Source organism: Dryobates pubescens, chromosome 28 (genome assembly GCF_014839835.1).
Source record: "Dryobates pubescens isolate bDryPub1 chromosome 28, bDryPub1.pri, whole genome shotgun sequence".
Lineage (NCBI taxonomy): Eukaryota > Metazoa > Chordata > Aves > Piciformes > Picidae > Dryobates > Dryobates pubescens.
In genome coordinates, this window is record NC_071639.1 from 61218 (window position 1) to 81547 (window position 20330).

The 20330-nt window shown below is 49.5% G+C and overlaps 1 protein-coding gene across 1 annotated transcript; it reads left to right on the forward strand.

Annotated features, from left to right (window-relative positions):
* The first annotated feature begins 1794 nt into the window (after positions 1–1794).
* Positions 1795–2811, forward strand: TAAR1 (trace amine associated receptor 1). The gene has a single exon (XM_009906419.2). It carries the CDS (start codon positions 1810–1812, stop codon positions 2809–2811), a length of 1002 nt encoding a protein of 333 aa, XP_009904721.2. The 5' UTR covers positions 1795–1809.
* Positions 2812–20330: the final 17519 nt, after the last annotated feature.

Below are 20330 nucleotides of genomic sequence, written 5' to 3' on the forward strand. Positions count from 1 at the left end.
GGATGGTGTGATCGGATTAATTTTGGGGTTGATATAAGAAAAAGAAAATCTGTTCTGTGTTCTATTGAGAATAATCCAAGGCTGCAAAATCTTGAAGTGAATGGGTTGAGTCAGTACTGACTGAAGGGCCATGTCAGTGTTTTTCTCACTTCACACCAGAACATGATGCTAGTGCTAATTTTCAGTTACTTTGCTGTTAATTAGAGGAAACCCAGATTGCTTGCCAGCTGCTTTAAGTACTTTCATTAAATGCTTTTGTAAGAAGAGAGTTGCAACAGGGCCATACCGCTGCATACACAATAGGACAGCAATCTTTGTCTGCTCAGATTCAGACTAATCCAATGTTCAGAAGAACTTTCTCCCCTTGGCTAAATCCAGCATTAGCAATGCTAGACTGCAAGACCTGAAAGGCTCTGGAGACACCTTAGAGCTTCCAGTACCTGAAGGGCTCCAGGAGAGCTGGGGAGGGACTTTTGACAAGGGCTGGGAGGGCCACGACAAGGGACAATGGCTTTGAGCTTGGAGAGGGGAGAGTAAGACTGGAGATGAGGGTGGTGAGACACTGGCACAGGTTGCCCAGGGAGGCTGTGGCTGCCTCCTCCCTGGAGGTGTTCAAGGCCAGGCTGGATGAGGCCTTGAGCAGCCTGTGCTGGTGGGAGGTGTCCCTGCCCATGGCAGATGGTTAGAACTGAATGGTCTTTAAGGTCCCTGCCAGTCCAAACGATTCTGTGATTCTATGAAAGTGGAGCCCAACAAAAAGATTTTTGCCTGTACAGCAGCTAATCCTCCAGCTCAGTCTGGCTCTTCCCAACCCTGACCAGTTTGGATGAATTAGCCTAGGACTACTGAAACTGAGAAGAATACAACAGACTTCTCACCTGCCCACTCGCCAGGACATTGCCCAGGGAAGGGCTCTTGGTGCCACTGCTGTTCAGGTGTGAGGACACCGAATTACAGAATCACAGAATGCTTTGTGTTGAAGAGACCTTAAAGATCATCCAGTTCATGCCCCCCTGCCATGGGCAGGGACACCTCAAGGCCTCATTCCACCTGCCTTGAAACACTTCAAAAAAAATCATATAAATCACAGCTGGGCACAAAAGGCTTACTTGAACTGATCCACTTTGAAGCCAGAGGAGTGAAGAACAATTTACTTTATGCTACTCACTTTCAGCTTTAATCCCTTTATCCCAAGTGCTACTTTTACCATTAAATTCTGTGGTGTTTTCTAACTCACTCTTGGTCATCCTCAGCCACACACATTGGCCTCTGTCCTGGGAGTTTCTCAGCTGCATGAAACCAGCCCAAGGCCTCTCTCCATCACTACTGGAAGAGTTTCACACTTCAGCTGGACAGTGGTAGCAGCATAGCACATTTTGATGATGTAATTTTAAGGTTTCACTGAAGGTGTACAGCACAGTATGGAATTATTTACCACTTTGACCAGTGCTTTTGAGCCTTGACCGAGGGTTTAGCTAAGCTTCTTCTTCCAATCAAAGCTTATTAATAAGATCTCCCCACTCCTTTGTACAGTTTGTCATCAAATGATGTTTCCATGCCAAGGAAAGGCTAATGACAAAAGTGTTAAAAGTATGATTACAAAATAGTTTCATTCTTCCTACATAATGAGATGTGGAATTCTTACACACACCGGCCCCAGACAAATGGAGGTGTTTAGAATTGCTTTTTTCCTTCTTCCCTGCAGCTCTCCCTGTGTGAAAAAGAGAACAAGAGTTGTCAGTGTGTCTCAGCATTAGGACAAGTGGTGCCTGTGCTGCATCCCTGAGTGGATTTGAGACTTGAGTAAGGATGCAGCTGTGCTGTGAATCCATAAATGGCTCTTGCATAAGGAGCAGCTGGTCCAACAGCATCCGAACCTCCATGTATGCTCTCATGGTTTGTGTTATCCTAGCCACAGTGGCTGGGAATCTGACAGTCATCATCTCCATATCGCATTTCAAGCAGCTCCATACGCCTACCAACTTCCTGATACTTTCCATGGCCACAGCAGACCTCCTGCTGGGATTCCTCATCATGCCTTGCAGCATGGTGCGCTCAGTTGAGCACTGCTGGTATTTTGGAGAGCTCCTCTGCAAGATCCACAGCAGCATGGACATCATGCTGAGCACAGCTTCCATCTTCCACCTGTCCTTCATATCCATTGACCGCTACTACGCTGTGTGTGACCCTCTGAGGTACAAATCAAAGATAAACACTTGCATTATCCTGCTCATGATATTCATCAGCTGGATGCTCCCTGCTGCGTTCGCTTTTGGGATGATCTTTCTAGACCTCAATTTGCAAGGGGCAGAAGAGTTTTATAATCATGTCCATTGTGCAGGAGGATGCTTTCTCGTCTTCAGTGAAACTGCAGGGGTAGTGGCCTCTGTAGTGTCTTTTTACATCCCTGGATTTGTAATGCTGTGCATCTATAGAAAAATATATTCCATAGCCAAGAGACAAGCAAGGTCCATTGATGCCATTAGCCAGAGAAAGATGCAGTGTGAAACCAAGCACCACGTTTCATTCTGCAGAGAAAGAAAGGCTGCAAAGACATTGGGCATAATAATGGGAGTGTTCCTCATCTGCTGGAGTCCATTCTTCTTCTTTACAGCAACCAACCCATTCATGAATTATGTGATACCTCCTGTTCTCATTGATGCTTTGGTTTGGTTTGGTTATTTAAATTCTACACTTAACCCAATTGTTTATGCATTTTTTTATATGTGGTTTCGCAGGGCATTAAAGATGATTCTGTTTGGAAAAGTTTTTCAGCAGGACTCTTCCAGGACTCATTTGTTTTTAGAGTAGCATGCTTTGCACAGCTGGATCCATGGCTTTGAAGTTTTGTCTGGAGGCTGATGTAAGAAGGAAATACCTCTTTGTGTACTCTGTTATCAAATCTGCCTCCATCAGATAAGCAACTGTAGTGCTTTACTTCTTCCATTACAGACTGGAAATTGTACCTAGTGTTTTGGTTATAGCTTTCTATGTGCAATGTATAGCAAAGCAAGACTTAAGTCAGGAAAAAAACCAACAAACCCACAGCAGTTTCTATCCCTGTCCCTAATCCTTGAGAAATCATCCCAATGACAGATTCATTTCTGGAAGAAAGGATTCTTGTACCACAATCTTTGTGTTTGTTTACTGCCCTTGAGAAAGAGCAGCAAAGCCTCTCCTTTGGAACTCCTAGACATCTTTGAGCAATCACACAAAGTTTTTACACTTTGTCCCTCCCCTTCAGTACACCTGCAGAAGCCAAAACAGGTCCCTGACCAGCTGTACCAGCACATTCCATGGTGGGAAGATGGCACAGAGAAAAGTTGTCCTGCTCCTTCTGTTTCCATTTCAGCTCATGCTTGTCACTTAGGAATTTGCCACTTAAAGGCTTTGCTGCCCAGTGAAATCAAAAGCATCTTTAACTAGATTAAAGACAGAGGCAGACAGGACATGTGGAATGCAAAGCCACAGCCAAAAGCACCATGAACCTGAGGGTGCTGCAAAATGATGATTGTCTCATGAACATTACAATGTTGGCCAAGCTGCATCTTCCAGAACCTTCTTTAGCCTGGCCCTATTGTAACTTTGTCAGATGGCAATACTGTGGCAGCTGGTGAGGACAGCAGATGGAAAATGTTGAAGCAATGCTGTGGCTGGCCTGAATGGAGGGTGAATGGGGCAAGGTGGATGTGGTAACACCAGGAAGCATGGCTGCAAGAGTGACTTGGGGTGATGGTGCCCACATGAGCAGCCTGTCAAGAGTGTGGGCAGCTTCTCCAGGACACACAGGCAGGAGAACAAAGGACAGGAGAGTAAGTCAAAGTTAGCAGATGGCTACCAGCTGAAGAGCCACAGACTGCACTTTTTTAATCTCTGGCCTGGCTCTTCTGGAGTTAGCATATTCCTGCTCTGTTCAGCAGTAACCCATGCCCTCCTTCCATGTCACATGTGTAAATGCACATCAAAGGCCTATCTTGTGCTTTGTAGAGCACTGAAGCACTCTGTGCTGTAGGACTTAAAAACTGAATGATGTCACATTCCAGCAGGATCTTCTCTCTCTGTTCCGTTGCCATCTGGTGAGTTTGCTCTCTTCAAAGTGATACAAAAGGAAGGATGGAATGTGCACCACATCAGAGCTTGTGCTGAGGAGGACAAGCCTTGCTTGTGACAATGTGATTTCTTTGATACCTTGCCTCACAGAAAGTAAATTAAGAGTAATTAAATCTATCTTTCTGATAAATTCATGGATAATTCTCTTCTTCCTTCATTCCCAGTGAGGCTGGCCTGACTCAATTAATCTTCTGTACACTCAATATTCCCTTCTGAAATGAACTGCATGCATGTCTCTCTTGAAGTGGCAGTTTCAGTAGTGCCCCCAGGTGATACCTCCTTCCTTCTGGTGTGTTACAGACTGAAAGAAGTGATCTCTCCTATGAGGAGCATTGCCCACCTGAGGCTTTTCAAGTATAGCAAGCTCAGTGTATACTAACATAGTCCTTTCAGGAAGCCAGGGAAGAAGCTTTTCTTCCCTCTTATCACTGTCTCCCTGAACACCTGGAAAGTTCTCAACTGCTTAGTTTCTCCTCAAAACTTGTTCTGGCATCTTTATGCCATTATTGCACAAGGAGTTTCTGAAGGAAAGTAATGCCAACTTGCATGCCAGATAGCCTTCAGTCCAAGCAGAGCACACACCCCTGCAAGCTGTGCCTAGACCCTAGTGCAAAGCTAATCCACTCACAAGCATAAAATCCAGAGTCGCACTCCTGAAGGCTGATAGCCATCAGCCCTCAATTTAGATATCTCAAGGCATTGCCTTTGCTCTAGTCCTTGGTAACACTTCACTCTCACTGTAGAAAAGTAGTCACCTCCACAGGGGATTTTATCTCACCAGCTACATTTAGGTTCCTGCAAAGATTCTTTTTCTTCAAGTCCCTAGAATACATGTTTTGAGGATTTGAGGTGTCAAGCAACAGGAGCAGAACAAATGGTTTCCAGCTACCCCAGGGGAGGCTCAGGCTGGATCTGAGGAACTATTTCTGCACTGGAAGGGCTCTCAGACATTGGAAGAGGCTGCCCAGGGCAGTGCTGGAATCACCATCCCTGGGAGTGTTCAAGCAGCATGGACCTGGTGCTCAAGGTTTAGTGTTGACCCTGCAGTGCTGGGTGGAGGGTTGGACTGGATGAGCTTGGAGGTCTCTTCCAGCCAGATCTGTTCTGTGATTCTGTGATCACAGATCCAAAGCATAGCACCCTGCAACTACTGTGAAGAAAACTGACCCTGTCCCAGCTGAAACCAGTACAGAGGGCATCCCAGTATGGTGGCTGCACAAGATCACCACAATCTATTTAGTATAAGTGCAAACAGCAGAAGCAGAAATTTTCAGTGGAGAGACCAACAACAACTCTCCTGCAAGCTAACAAAGATGTCACCAATATTTAGTCTCTGTAGAGGTAACAAGGGACTTCCACACACAGACCGCTGGTGACCTTCACCCACACCTGGAAGGCAGTCTTCCTTGTAGTTAATAACCTCCAATGTAAATCAGCTTTGTTCACAGCCCAGCTCATAAAGTTTCAGCAATAACTTTTTCTCTGCTGTCCCATGCCCCAAAGGTAGCACTGTCCCAAAGAGCCTCCTTGCCTTCTGTTTACAGAAGGCCTCATCTAGCAGGGCAACTTTAATGAAGTCCCAGGTTACTTTCTCTCATTAGCTCTAATCACAGGTAGCACAATGTTGTTTCTCACTGTGAAGGGGTTGTACAGATGAGGTGTGTTAACAAGGCCAGTGGGGACTCCATTTGAACTCAAGACTGACAAATTATGAGGACACTGGGAGGAACACTGTGGGAGCCTCATGCTGCTGTCTGACCAGATGATGAGTTAGAGCTGGTGGAGTAGAATGCACCTTACTGCAGTTCCCAAGTCTCACTGTGCAAATGAAATGCAAAGGGTATTGCCAAATTCCTTATCAACACTTTTAATTAGTGACCTTATTAAGCACTTCCCAGAGAGCTACCTTTTGCACCACAAAGGAGTCTCTGGTGGGTGACTTCACAGAATGAGAACAGAATCATTAGGTTGGAAAGGACTCTCAGGGGTCACTTTGCCCAGCCCCCCTGCAGGGAGGCCTCTAGGCTGAATACCCCCAGCTCTCCCAGCCTGTCTTTGTAGTAGAGCTGCTCCAGCTCTCTGATCATCTTCCCTGCAAACTTGTGCAGAGCAATGACTCTAGCATGGTGAAAGGCAAGGAAACCTGGGGCCAGTCAACCTGTGCCTATACATTCAGTGAGCACTATCTGCAACGTCACCTTCCCCTCATGCTTTGTACAAAACTGACCTACATAGGTGTCAGAGTCAGGGCCTGCTGCCTGTCCCCCCTGCCCCAGGGCCTGCAGCTACTCTTTTGGTGGCTGTAACATGGTGCTGCAGTCTGTGGGCTGCCACCTGCAATAGCTTTATGCACAGTGGTCCCAGCTTGCAGCCAGGTCTCGCGGTCTTCCCCTCAGACAGCAGATGCAGCCAGGACATGGGAAGAGAAGGAACACAGGCTGCCCAAGCAAGACACTTCTGGAACACTCACAAGGAAAATTTCTTCCAAAAATGCAGCCCATTAGCTCATGAGAACATTTTTCTGCTCAAACATAAAAACGGAGCTCTCAAACTGTCGATATTGCAGAGGGTGGCTTTCCTTCAATCGTTAACTCATCCAGATTCTGTATCTGGACACACTCTGTCCCCTGCAATGCATTGAAAGCCATTCAACAAGGAAGAAAATACTAGATACAGTCAAACATAGATACAGAATCAGTCACCTGATTGGAAGAGCCCTTAAGGTCATTGAGTCCAACCATGACCTAAGATCTCCCTGTACACAGCTCTTAGACCATGTCCCTGAGCTCCTCATTCAAACACTTTAAACCCCTCCAGGGATGGGAACCTACCACCTCCCTGGGCAGCCTCTGCCAGGGCCTGAGAACCCTTTTGGTGAAGAAATTTTTTCCTAATATCCAACCTAAACCTTCCCTGAAGCATCTCAAGGCCATTTCCTCTCATGTCTTCTGTAGTTTTTCTGATCATCTTAGTTATCTACAACACTGCTTCCACATTCCTGCATCTAAAGACATAACTCAGAACATGGCTGTGCCTGTGTGTGGGCACTCTTTGATTGGTCTGTTCCCATTTGACATGACCTAAATTTGATAAACTTCTATGACAAAAGAACTGGCCTGGTAAATGAGAGGAGAGCAGTGGTCGTTGGCCCACCTGGACTTCCGTGGGACTTTCAGCACTGCCTCCCAGGAGATCTTTACAGAGAAGGTGGTGGTGTATGGGCTGGATGAGAAGACAGTGAAGGGGATTGGAAACTGGCTGAATGGCCAGGCCTGGAGGGAGGGTGATCATAGACACATGATCATGTTGGAGCCCAGCACCTCATGACACACTCCAGCAGTTATTACTGGGACCATTCCTGTTCAACATCTTCATTAATGGCCTGGGTGATGGAGCAGAATGTACCCTTCCAGCCTCAGCCATTCCTAGGGTCTCTGATTCTGTGACATTTAATTCCCATTATATTTACTGAGTCTTACACTACCAGCTTTTTCCAATTACATTTTATTTCCCACTTGTTAGGGTTTTAGTAAGATCTTTTCAGCTTCTGCTGCCACTTGAACTCCAGCCAAGTGCATGGTGCTGTAAAATGTTTCTGTGTGATGCCTGTGCAGTTCCATTTGTGAAACAAATTCACCTCCCACAAGACCAGACCCACAGATAACTTAGGCAGTAGGGACTCCAAAAGCTACACCGAGGTATCTCACATTCTTATTTCCCATAGGAAAAGCCACTCCCATTAAACACTGAGCACCCTCAGCACACTGAACAAAAGTTATCTGTCAGTCAAAGAGAGATCTCTGAAATCAGAATGCATCCTATAGCCTTTGAACTTTAAGTTCCCAACAGAAGAAAGAAATTTGAAGAGACAGTTTGGGCTTTTTGCTCTCTATTGCCATGCTTTCTGCTTTACTGAAGTCAGCCCAGAGGAGTAAGAGTGGAACCCAATAGTTCCAGCCCATCAATAAGAACATGGAAATGATGAAATACAACAGTAAGAAAACTCAGAACTGTAGTAACAAACCTAAACTGTTTTACCAGTGAAAATGATGACTACAAACTTCTGCCCTCCACACTGCTCTCACAGTACAACAGTGCCTCATATGGGCCATTTCCTGGTTGGAGTATGTTCTAGACCACCCAACCAGGAGGAAGATGTTGACGAAGCATTCTATAGACAGCTTAAGGCTGTCTCAAGATCTCCTGACCTTGTTCTCATGGGTGACTTCAACCTGCCTGACATCTGCTGGGAACTCAACACAGCAGAGAGGAGACAGTCCAGGAGGTTCTTGGAATGCATGGAGGACAGCTTCTTATCCCAGGTGCTGAGTAAGCCTGCCAGGGGCAAGGCTCTGCTTGACCTCCTCTTCACCAGCAGGGCAGGGCTGGTGGGGATGTGGTGCTTGGAGGCTGTTTAGGGGCCAGTGACCAGGAGAGAATTGAATTCTCAGTCCTCAGCCAAGCTAAGAGGGGCAGCAAGAAGACCTCCCCTCTGGACTGCCAGAGGGCAGACTTCAGGTTGCTCAAGGAAATAATTCAGAGGGTTCCTTGGAAAAAAGCCCTTAAAAATAAAGGGGTCCAGGAGGGCTGGACCTGCTTCAAGGAAGAACTGATGAAGGCTCAGAACAGGCTGTGCCAATGTGCCGGAGATGAGCCCTGGGGCAGACAGCCTGGATGGGCAATGAGCTTCTGAAGGAACTAAGGGACAAAAAGAGGGTGTATCATCTTTGGAAGAAAGGGGAGGCAACCCATGGAATGTTTAAGGATGTAGCCAAATCATGCAGGAAGAAAATTAGGGAGGCAAAAGCACATTTGGAGCTTAGCCTGGCCTCTGCTGTGAAGGACAACAAAAAGTCCTTCTATAAATACCTGAATAGCAAGAGGAAGGGCAGGGACAACCTCCACTCCTTGGTTGACATGGAAGGAAATGTTGTATCACAGGATGAGGAAAAGGCAGAGGTACTTAACACCTTCTTTGCCTCAATTTTTACTAGCAGGACAGAATGTCTACCAGACAGCTGGCCTGCAGAGCTGGCAGAAGGAGCCAGGGAGCAGCATAGCTTCCCTGTGTTCCATGAGCAGGAGATTGGAGCTCTCCTCAGCCGCTTGTATCCCCACAAGTCCATGGGACCAGATGGGATCCATCCTAGGGTGCTGAGAGAGCTGGCAGATGAGCTGCCAAGCCACTCTCACTGCAGAGGTCCCAGAGGACTGGAAGCTGCCAAGGTGGTGCCCATCCACAAGCAGGGCAGGTTGGATGAGCCAGGGAATTCCAGGCCTGTCAGCCTGAGCTCAGTGCCAGGCAAGATTATGGAAAAGGTCATCCTGAGTGCAATCACACAACACTTAGAGGATGGCCAAGGGATCAGGCCCAGCCAGCATGGGTTTAGGAAGGGCAGGTCCTGCCTGACCAACCTGATCTCCTCCTATGATCAGGTGACTGCCTGGTGGATGTGGGCAGGCTGTGGATGTAGTCTACCTGGACCTCAGCAAGGCCTTTGACACCGTTCCCCACAGCAAACTCCTGGCCAAGCTGTCAGCCCATGGCTTGGATGGGAGCACACTGCGATGGGTTAGGAACTGGCTGGAGGCTGAGCCCAGAGAGTGGTGGTGAATGGTGTCACAGCCAGCTGGCAGCCAGGCACCAGTGGTGTGCCCCAGGGATCAGTGCTGGGCCCCATGCTCTTTAACATCTTTATTGATGATCTGGAGGACGGCATTGAGTCCATCATCAGTAAATTTGCTGACGACACCAAGCTGGGGGCAGGAGTTGATCTGCTGGAGGGTAGAGAGGCTCTGCAGAGGGACCTCGACAGGCTGGACAGATGGGCAGAGGCCAAGGGCAGGAGATTGAACACATGCAAGTGCCAGGTTCTGCATATTGGCCACAACAACCCCATGCAGAGCTACAGGCTGGGGGCAGAGTGGCTGGAGAGCAGTCAGGTGGAAAGGGACCTGGGGGTGCTGGTTGATGGTAGGCTGAACATGAGCCTGCAGTGTGCCCAGGCAGCCAGGAGGGCCAATGGCATCCTGGCCTGCATCAGGAAGAGTGTGGCCAGCAGGAGCAGGGAGGTCATTCTGCCCCTGTACACTGCACTGGTTAGGCTGCACCTTGAGTCCTGTGTCCAGTTCTGGGCCCCTCAATTTAGGAAGGAGGTTGACTTGCTGGAAGGTGTCCAGAGAAGGGCAACAAAGTTGGTGAGGGGCTTGGAGCACAGCCCTGTGAGGAGAGGCTGAGGGAGCTGGGGTTGCTCAGCCTGCAGCAGAGGAGACTCAGGGGTGACCTTATTACTCTCTACAACTCCCTGAAGGGAAGTTGTAGACAGATGGATGTTGGTCTCTTCTCCCAGGCAGCCAGCACCAGAACAAGAGGACACAGTCTCAGGCTGTGCCAGGGGAGGTTTAGGTTGGATGTTAGGAAAAAGTTCTACACAGAGAGAGTGATTGCACATTGGGATGGGCTGCCCAGGGAGGTGGTGGAGTTGCTGTCATTGGAGGTGTTCAGGAGGAGATTTGATGGGGTGCTTGGTGCCATGGGTTAGTTGTTTGGGTGGTGTTGGATTGGTTGATGGGTTGGACACGATGATCTTGAAGGTCTCTTCCAACCTGGTTTATTCTATGTATTCTGTATATTCTCACAGATCCTAAGGCCTTTGCAGTCCTGCTTTGGCCCAGTTAAGCTCCTTGTTTGGTAATCAAACTACTTGCTCTGCAATTAATGCTCTTGTTTTGTAATTGTTCTAATTGTTTTGCAATTAAACTGTTTGGCAAAGGTTTCTGTTCCTGTTTCTTTGTTAGCATGCTGCTGAGAAGTGAGGTGTCAAACTCTTCCCTGGCCCACACTGGAAAGAGAGCCAGTAGTCAGGCACACAGGACACTGCTTTCTGCAGGTACAGCCTCCTCCCACAGAGCTTTTTTTATCTGATACAACTGTGTCTGCCTGGATTTCTGCAGATTCATGTTTTAGCAGTTTCTTTTAATATAGGCATGTGTGAGTGAAGCTTGCACAGCCCTCATTGACAACATTGGCATGCTGTCTCACTGACAGATCCCAAAGAGTACAATATTTCTGCTGCACACACTGACACAATTCTACAGCTTTTGGAGTCTGTAAATTATTCTGTTGTAGATAGTCCCTGAGATTTGCTTTTTATTCCCACATGCTGCCATAAAAGTAAAGCTGCTTAACATTTTCTTCCTTTTCTCTTAATCCATGTTAAAACCCATGTTTATTTCCTGCCCTGTTCCTCACACACTCTGTGTATAACATGCAATAAAACCCAGTCTCTGCTACCCAGCAGCCATTTACCCTGGGATTTGTAATGCATCTGTAATGCACCTGCAGAAAGGTCACCACTGAGTCTGAGCATCACCTCAGGACTCCACTTATTCACAACAAGAGAACTCGCTTTTATTCTCTTGGAACAAAACAAACACTACCTTTTCTATTCTTTATACAAAATAGATTGCCCAAGCACAGATGACAGATTAACCTGAATTCCCATTCCCTTTTATCAGTTTCTGTAATGTGTGGGGAAGCCATTCTGTAGGTCCTGCATAAGCTGCAGACAGAGCTGCCATGAGAGAAAGGGCTGTGGCAGCCATTCAGTTAGCAGGTGACAAACATCTTTGGGGCAGTTAAATATTTAGTTTCTAAATCTCATTAGAAATGGTAATTATTACAAAATCTGAACAATTGGAACAACCCTCACTACCAGTCCAGGCTGGGGATGATACTGTGATACTGTGATGAGGCTGAGAGCAGCCCTGCATAGAAGGACTTGGGGGCGCTGGGGGGCCAAGGGCAGCCTGGTCAGGGATGGAGAGAGGGGATCCTGCCCCTCTGCTCTGGGGAGACCTCACCTGCAGGGCTGTGTCCAGCTGTGGGGCCCTCAACACAAGAATGACCTGGACCTGCTGGAAAGGGTCCAGATGAGGACTATGAAAATGATCAGGGAGTTGGAGCAGCTCTGCTACAAGGCCAGGCTGAGGGAGTTGGGGGTGTTCAGCCTGCAGAACAGAAGGCTCTGGGAAAACCTAGTAATGACCTTCCAGTACCTGAAGGGGCTACAAGAAGGCTGCAGAGGGACTGTTGCCAAAGGCCTGCAGGGACAGGACCAGGGGCAATAGTTTGAAATGAGAGCAGAGCAGATGGAGATTGGATGTGAGGAACAAGTTCTGCCCCAGGAGGCTGCTGGAACACTGCAAGAGGTTGCCCAGGGAGGTGGCTGAGGCTCCATCCCTGGAGATCTTCCAGATGAGGCTGGACAGGGCTCTGGGTAACCTGATCCAGTGGAGGATGTCCCTGCTGCCTGCAGGGGGTTGGACTGGATGAGCTTTGGAGGTGCCTTCTAACCCAAACCTTTCTATGATTCTGTGAAAGACTGTACTAGCCTCTAAAATTGATATAAAGCCACAACTTTTTCCCTTCACCTTTATCCTCTCCTTTGAAAGACTCATTTTGGTATGACTCATTCCTTTAATCACCAGAATAGCTCCCCTGTGCATGAGGGTGAAGGGCAAACAAAGCTAATGGCTTTAGGGATAGAGATGCTTGGCTTTGATCACCTCCTGCTGCTGCAAACCCCTAAATCATACACATCTTTTTAGCTGAAAATCTCCTGAGACCCAAAGATAATGGCACACAAGACAAATAAATTCCCACCTGTCATTAGTCTGAGCCTTTACTGACCTTGGAGTTTTGCAGGACAGTAGAAAAACAGGGAAATGCCTACTTCAAGAGCTGTATGCAGCATTAACCTATGAGGCTGCCTGCCAAGCATTCTGTTTAAGCTTTTGATCCTCTCTTTCTGCATTTTTTTCACCCCAAGGTGACACCTCTTGGGAAAAGTCAGTGGACTGAGCTGCTTCCCAAGTTCCTTTTAGATGGGTTAAATTGCTGTGGAGAAGAGTGTTTCTTTCTATTTCTGAGTTAGCTCTTAGTCCAAACCTGGTTATTAGGAATAAAGGTGAAAAAAATGGGTCTAGTTGTCCACTGATCAATAAAGGGATCTTTTTTCCCCTTGAAAATATTCACCAGCATCCTCATTTGTAGCTACTGCAGCTGGGCCACAGCCTGTTACAGGAGACAAGACTCAATCCCACTCCACTCCCTTTTAGTTAGAAGAATTAGAATCACAGAAATCACAGAATAGTTTGGGTTAGAAGGCACCTCCAAAGCTCATCCAGTCCAACCCCCTGCAGGCAGCAGGGACATCCTCCACTGGATCAGGTTGCCCAGAGCCCTGTCCAGCCTCATCTGGAAGATCTCCAGGGATGGAGCCTCAGCCACCTCCCTGGGCAACCTCTTGCAGTGTTCCAGCAGCCTCCTGGGGCAGAACTTGTTCCTCACATCCAATCTCAATCTGCCCTGCTCTCATTTCAAACCATTGCCTCTGGTCCTGTCCCTGCAGGCCTTTGGCAACAGTCTCTCAGCAGCCTTCTTCAGGTACTGGCAGGCTGCTCTAAAGTCTCCCCAGAGCCTTCTGTTCTGCAGGCTGAACACCCCCAACTCCCTCAGCCTGTCCTTGTAGGAGAGCTCCTCCAACCCCATGACTATTTTTGTGTCCCTCCTCTGGACCCTCTCCATCAGCTCCATATCCTTCCTATCCTGAGGGTTCCAGACCTGCACACAGTACTCCAGGTGAGGTCTCCCCAGAGCAGAGAAAAGCATCAGTATTACCTCTCTGGCTGTGCTGGCAATGCTGCTGTGGATGCAGCCCAGGCTGCCATTGGCCTGTGCTGCAAGCTCACACAGCTTCTCCCCCACCAGCACCCCCAAGTCCTATTCCTCAGGGCTGCTTTCCATCACCTCCTCCCCCAGTCTGGATTGCCAGCGAGGATTGTTCCAGCCCAGGTGCAGAATCCTGCACTTAACTCTCATTGAACCTCATGAGGTTCCCCTGGGCAGCACCTCTGCAGCTTGTCCAGCTCCCTCTGGATGCCCTCCTGTCCCTCTGGCACATGGACAGCACCACTCAGCTTGGTGCCATCTGCACGCTGCTACTGGTGCTCTCAATCTCACTCTCTCTGTCATTGATACAGATATTGACCAGCACAGCTCCCAGTACAGACCCCTTAGGGACACCACTGTCACTGCTCTCCATCTGCACTTCAAGCCACTGAGCACCAGCCTCTGGATGCAACCACCCAGCCAGTTCCTTACCCACTGAACATCCACCCAGCAAATCCACAGCTCTCCAGCTTGGCCAGCAGGATGCTGTGGGCGCTGTGTCAAAGGCCTTGCAGAAGCCAGACAGATCACATCCAGAGGCCATCCCTTATCCACTGCCATGTTCACTGTGTCATAGAAAGCCCCAAGGTTGATCAGGCAGGACCTTGTCCCTAGCAAAGCCATGCTGGCTGTCTTGAATCCCCTCCCTGCCCTCCATGTGCCTCAGCTTGGCATCCAGGAGGATTTGCTCCATGATCTTCCCAGGCATGGAGGTGAGGCTGACAGGTTGGCATTTCCCAGGGACTCCTTTCTCCCCTTGTTAACACAGGCTGTGATGTTCCTTTCTTCCAGTCCCCAGGGACCCCAAGTGACTGCCAGGACTGTTCAAATATCATGGAGAGTGGCCTGGCAACTACATCAGCTAATTCCCTCAGGACTCTGGGATGTATCTTGTCAGGCCCCTTGGAGTTATGCTCAGGTGCCTCAGATGATCACTCCCCTTGTCTGAGCTTACAGCAGGAGGGACCATGTTGTCCTGGTGTCCAGCTTGTGGTCCATCGCCATGAGAGCCATGGGGATAAAACACCCCCAAACTTGTTGAGAGTCTCAGCCTTCTCCTCCATTGCTACAAGTTCCCCACAGGGAACCCCAGGGGGTTGCACTTTCTTACCCTTCCTTTCCTGGTTTCTATACCTGTAGAAGCCTTTCTTGTTTTTCTTTACATCCCTTGCCAAGTTCAGTTCCAGCTGTGCCTTGGCCTTCCTGACCTTGTCCCTACACAGCTAGGCAATGTCCCTATACTCTTCCCAGGATCCCTGTGCCCCCTTTTTTTTCCTGTCAAGCTCCAGTTGCCCTTTAGTTTGACCAGCAGGTCACAGCTCAGCCATGGTGGTCTCTTGCCCTCCTGACCAATTTCTTACATGTGGGGATTGAGATCTCTTGTGCTCTACAGAGAGCATCCTTAAGGATCTGCCAGCTCTGTTCTGCTCCCTTGTCCCTGAGGGCCATTTCTCATGGGGTCCTATTTACTAATTCCCTGAAGAGCTGGAATTTTGCTTTCCTAAATTGTAGAGTCCTAACTGCACTTCTCATGGGCTTCATCCCCCTTAGGACAGAGGCCTGCACTAGCACATGAATGACAGAAACCAAGTCTGCATCTGGGGAAAGGAAAGAGTATTGCTCACCGTAACATCACAATCAATTTCCAGCAGAAGCCTTCATGCCAGTGCTTCATAACACCCAGCAGGTGAGTTTAGCATCAGAAATTTGGGAAAGGGGGTTTTGGCAGCTGATTTATGACTCTTAAGGTGAGCATTTGGGTGAACAGTAGGTTAAATGAAATCTCCAGAAAGCTGACAGAGGGCACCTCATGCAATGTTTCTCCTGCTAAAAAAAGATCAACACTGTAAAACTGAAGAGAGAGATAAATTCTGAGGAGCATTTACAACCTGAAAGGACCTGAGGAATTTCTTTGTATCTTTTTCTAACACTTGAAAATTACTAATATAAGAAACTACATAAGTCCCAAAGAATTCAGTTTACAACACATGCCAGTTTGAGCCATTCAGATACAACAGAATGAGAGGCAGGTTAGATAATTTAGCTAATTTGAGAGGCAGTTGCTTACTTCTAACTGGTTTCAAATATTTGCAATGGATTTCATAAGAGCTTCCAGCTACCAGATTTCATCTCAGACAAATAAGAGCTTGCAGCTGGTTCCTGTTTAAGCCAAGGGGAACCTTGCCTCTGACTTGCTGCATTTCACCTAGTAACTGATCCAAGCTCTTGACTTTATCTTGTGTTCCCGTGCTAGGATTTGGAGTCTTTTGGAGACTTGTGAGTGTTAAACCCTCCTGCAGAGCTCCATCTCCAGCAGATAGAGCTGAGAAAGGACCCATTCTGCTCTCTTCAGATAGCTCAAGGGATTTGACTGGTTGCTCTGCTCTTGTGTGGCCAGCAGGAGCAGGGAAGTAATTCTGCCCTGTGCTCAGCACTGGTTATGCCACACCTTGAGTCCTGTGTCTAGTTCTGGGCTCCTCAACTTAAGAAGGACATTGAGACACTTGAAGGTGTCCAGAGAAAGGCAACGACGCTAGGGAGGGGTCTGGAGCACAGCCCTGTGAGGAGAGGCTGAGGGAGCTGGGGTTGCCTGGAGCAGGCTGTCCAGAGAGGTTGTGGAGTCTCCTTCTCTGGAGACTTTCCAAACCCACCTGGATGTGTTCTGTGTGACCTGCCATGGATGATGCTGCTCTGGCAGGGAGGTTGAACTGGATGATATTTAAGGCCCCTTCCAACCCAAACCATTCTGTGACTCTATGATCCTGGGCCTGAAAATTGTTGGGTCCAGGTGTCAGGCAAGGCCCCAGCATTCTGACCTCTGCAGGAAACATCTCCCAGATACTCTGTCATGCACACAGACATGGGACACGTGGCCACCGCTCTGAAGAAGCCTTGTGTCCAAGGACCATTGGGAACTCTGATGTTTGAGCCACATGAGGTAACTATTTAGATATCATTGTCTGAAAAATTGCACCCCAGCCATCCTGGTCCATTAGCCAAATGTTCCAAAGGATCCAGGGGAGCAGGATGGAGCCAGAACACTTTTCATAGCTGGAAACACTCTGCTGCCTTAGTGTCCTGACAGGAATCCAGGCAGCAATGGCAAACCAACCTCATCCTGCTTTTTCTGTAACTGAAAACTATTTGTGAGTGTGATGGGCCAGGATCTGAACAGCTGCCCCACTGCCCACGTGCTGCACTGCCTGTGCAAAGCAGCTCTCACTTAAACAGCCACCTGCAAGGGTGGGGGAAGTCCTTCAGAAGAATGAGAGGTTGATGTTTTGGGAAGGGAGCAAATCAAACATAAACAAGAAACTCTGCCACATCTGTCAGAGATTTCATGGGCAAAGCTCCTCTTCTGTCTGTCCTCAGTGCTCCAGCCCCACAGGCAAGACAGCAAAGTGAGGATCTGGTGCTGTCAGGCAGCTGCTCTGCTGTGTGAGCAGTGTGAGTGTGCTCTCATTTGATGATGCAGGAGGTTCCAGTGCACAGAAGGGATTTTTATTCCTCGTTGTGGCAATTCAGAAGCAATCAGAACCTCGTTCAGGTAATGCTACCTGCAGTGCCACTTTGCCAAGTTTCCACAGCGTGAGAGTGGTGCCCGTGGGGCAGCATGATCAGAACATCCCCTCTGGACTTGCAGGCCCCACACTGACCAAGCAAGGAAGAGATTGTGTGCACACAAATGGCCACTCCTGCTTCCTCTGGTGGGAACTGCAAGAAGTGAGTGTTCCAGTGGCCCAGTGGCCCAGCTGCAGGTCAGTGCTGTGCAGGTGCTTCCAACCAGCAGAAAATGAGCTATGTTTTAACCTGCTCTTTTCCTCCAAAGCTCAGCTACCTCTGCGCAGTTTGTGCCACTGCCCAGTGTGACAAAGCAGCTTTGCATGTGTCACATCCAGATGGCTGAATGACATTTGATGCTGTTCCCAAGCCAGACTGCTTGGTGGCTTGTATTTCAATATTCCATTTTTTGTTCATAGATTCATGGATTCATAGAATACCAGGTTGGGAGAGACCTCAAGGCTCATCCAGTCCAACCTTTCAGGTTGAATAAGAATAAGAAAGGAGCTGGCCCAGCACCCTGGCAAGGTGAGCCTTGGAACTGTCCCATGCAGGGGACCCCAGCACCTCCCTGGGAGTTTATTCCAGTGTTTCATAGTACAATGGTGATTATTTTTTCCTGGCATCCAGTTGGAATCTCTCTGGCAGCAACCTGTGCCCATCAGCCCTGGTCTTTGCTGTGGGACTCTGTTCAAAGGGAGTCTCCCTTCTCCTGAGAGCTGCCCTCTAGGTGTTTGGTCATGGTTAGGAGGTGTCCCCTGAGCCTTCTCTTCTCCAGGCTCAACAAGCCCAGCGCTCTCAGCCTTCCCTCACAGGCAGGGCTGCCAGGCCTCCGGTCACTCCTGTGGCCCTGCTCTGGACCCTCTCCAGCCTGTCCCCATCCTTCTTGTACAGCAGGGACCAAACCTGTGCACAGTGCTCCAGGTGCAGCCTGCCCAGCGCTGAGCAGAGTGAGACAAAGACATCTTTGGCCCTGCTGGTGATGCCCTTATCAATGCACCCCAGCATCCTGGTGGCTTTCTCTGCCCCTGCAGCTTACTCTTCACTCATCTTGAGCCTTTTGCCCACCAAGACCCCCAGGTCCCTCACCACAGTGCTGCTCTCCAGCCAGGTGGAACATGTTTAGATGGAACTTCTGATGTTCAAGTTTATGCTCTTGTGGTGAAGGCACATTATACCCAGATATTGGATCTTGCCCCAGCATGTGTATCACAGTATCACAGTATAACTAAGTTTAGAAGAGACCCCAAGGATCATTGAGTCCAAACTGTCTCCACAGACCTCATGACTAGACCATGGCACCAAGTGCCACATCCAATCCCCTCTTGAACACCTCCAGGGACGGTGACTCCACCACCTCCCTGGGCAGCACATCCCAATGACGAACGACTTGCTCAGTGAAGAACTTTCTCCTCACCTCGAGTCTAAACCTCCCCTGGTGCAGCTTGAGACTGTGTCCTCTTGTTCTGGTGCTGGTTGCCTGGGAGAAGAGACCAACCCCTTCCTGGCTAAAATCTCCTTTCAGGTAGTTGTAGAGGGCAATTAGGTCACCCCTGATCCTTCTTTTCTCCAGGCTAAACAATCCCAGCTCCCTCAGCCTCTCCTCATAGGGCTGTGCTCAAGGCCTCTCCCCAGCCTTGTTGCCCTTCTCTGGACACGTTCAAGTGTCTCGATGTCCTTCTTAAACTGAGGGGACAAGTGTGGACAAGTTCCCCCTTCTTCAGGAGGAAGACAAAGGCCCAGGCATTAGCCAGGCCAGCAGGCACCCAGCGCATGCAGTGCTCGTGCAAATACCAAGCATGGCATAATTCTAGCTTCATGCTTTCTCTAGGCTGGAGCCAGTTGTTTATGAGAGTGCCCACTGGTCAAACCCAGCCTCCAGGAATCTCTAAGTACCACCCCAGCTGGTAAACAAGTTGCCCCCTCTTTCACTTTGTCTCTGTGCTTGCTCGAGAGAACAACTCTCGAGCCGCAGCCTCTGCCACTGAGCTGATTGTTGTTAGCTTCTGCCATACCTGCACACATACTGAAAGCCTCTGCATCCTGAGGAGCAGTCGTGAGGATCACCTCCAGAGGGAGGACCTTCGCTGAGCCCGAGGAGCGCAGCGTCGCCACAGCCAGTCGTACCGACCGGGAGAGCCTACCACCGTGCCACCGGAGGACTGGACCGACCCCCGAGGGTAAGACCTGCCCAGCTGCCGGGGAGAAGGGACTTGATCGAGACCGAGTCCCCACACGCCTAGCCCCACCGTGGCGGGAGAGGAGCCGCCGCCTGTGCCGCTCTGAGCCCTGTGACCCTCAGGGAAGACCAAAGCACTGTTCGTGCCTACACTGCACGGAACCCGGGACCGCTCCGCGTCCCGCTGCTCCTTTAAGCCCAGCAAAGGAGAATCCGCCGCTTACCGCAGCCGCATTCGCTGCCAGAGGCTGTTTACATCAGCCCCGAGAATCGCCGTGTCCGGGCCCACCCCGCAGCCCTGACTGCTGCCGTGTCCTCCGAGCCCGCCTGCCGGCAACCGTCGCCCGGCCCTGCCGTGCGAGCCGACTCCGAGGGCCGACCCCACGGGCCGACCCCGACCGGGACCGATCCCTGTTGTCTGGAGGGAATGGACCGAGTCCTGCAGGGAACCTGCTTCCGCGCTGAGCCCAGGCTCCATCATTCCCTCTGCACTGCTGCGGAGAGAGGAGACAGTAACCCGCCGCCGCCGTCCAACTCGACTGGGAACCAGCCCAGCCACAGTCGCCTGCCGGACCTCCACCTTGCCACAAACAACAGCCACAGAGTATCTCCCAGGTGCTTTCCACCCCCTAGCACTCAGTTCCAAGTGTCCGCGTCCAGCAGAGGAAGCGCTGGCGTACAGAGAGATTATAACATTGCTGTGGACAGCCAGGAGCCGCCCGCGTCCCGCCGGGTCGCCATCTGGTG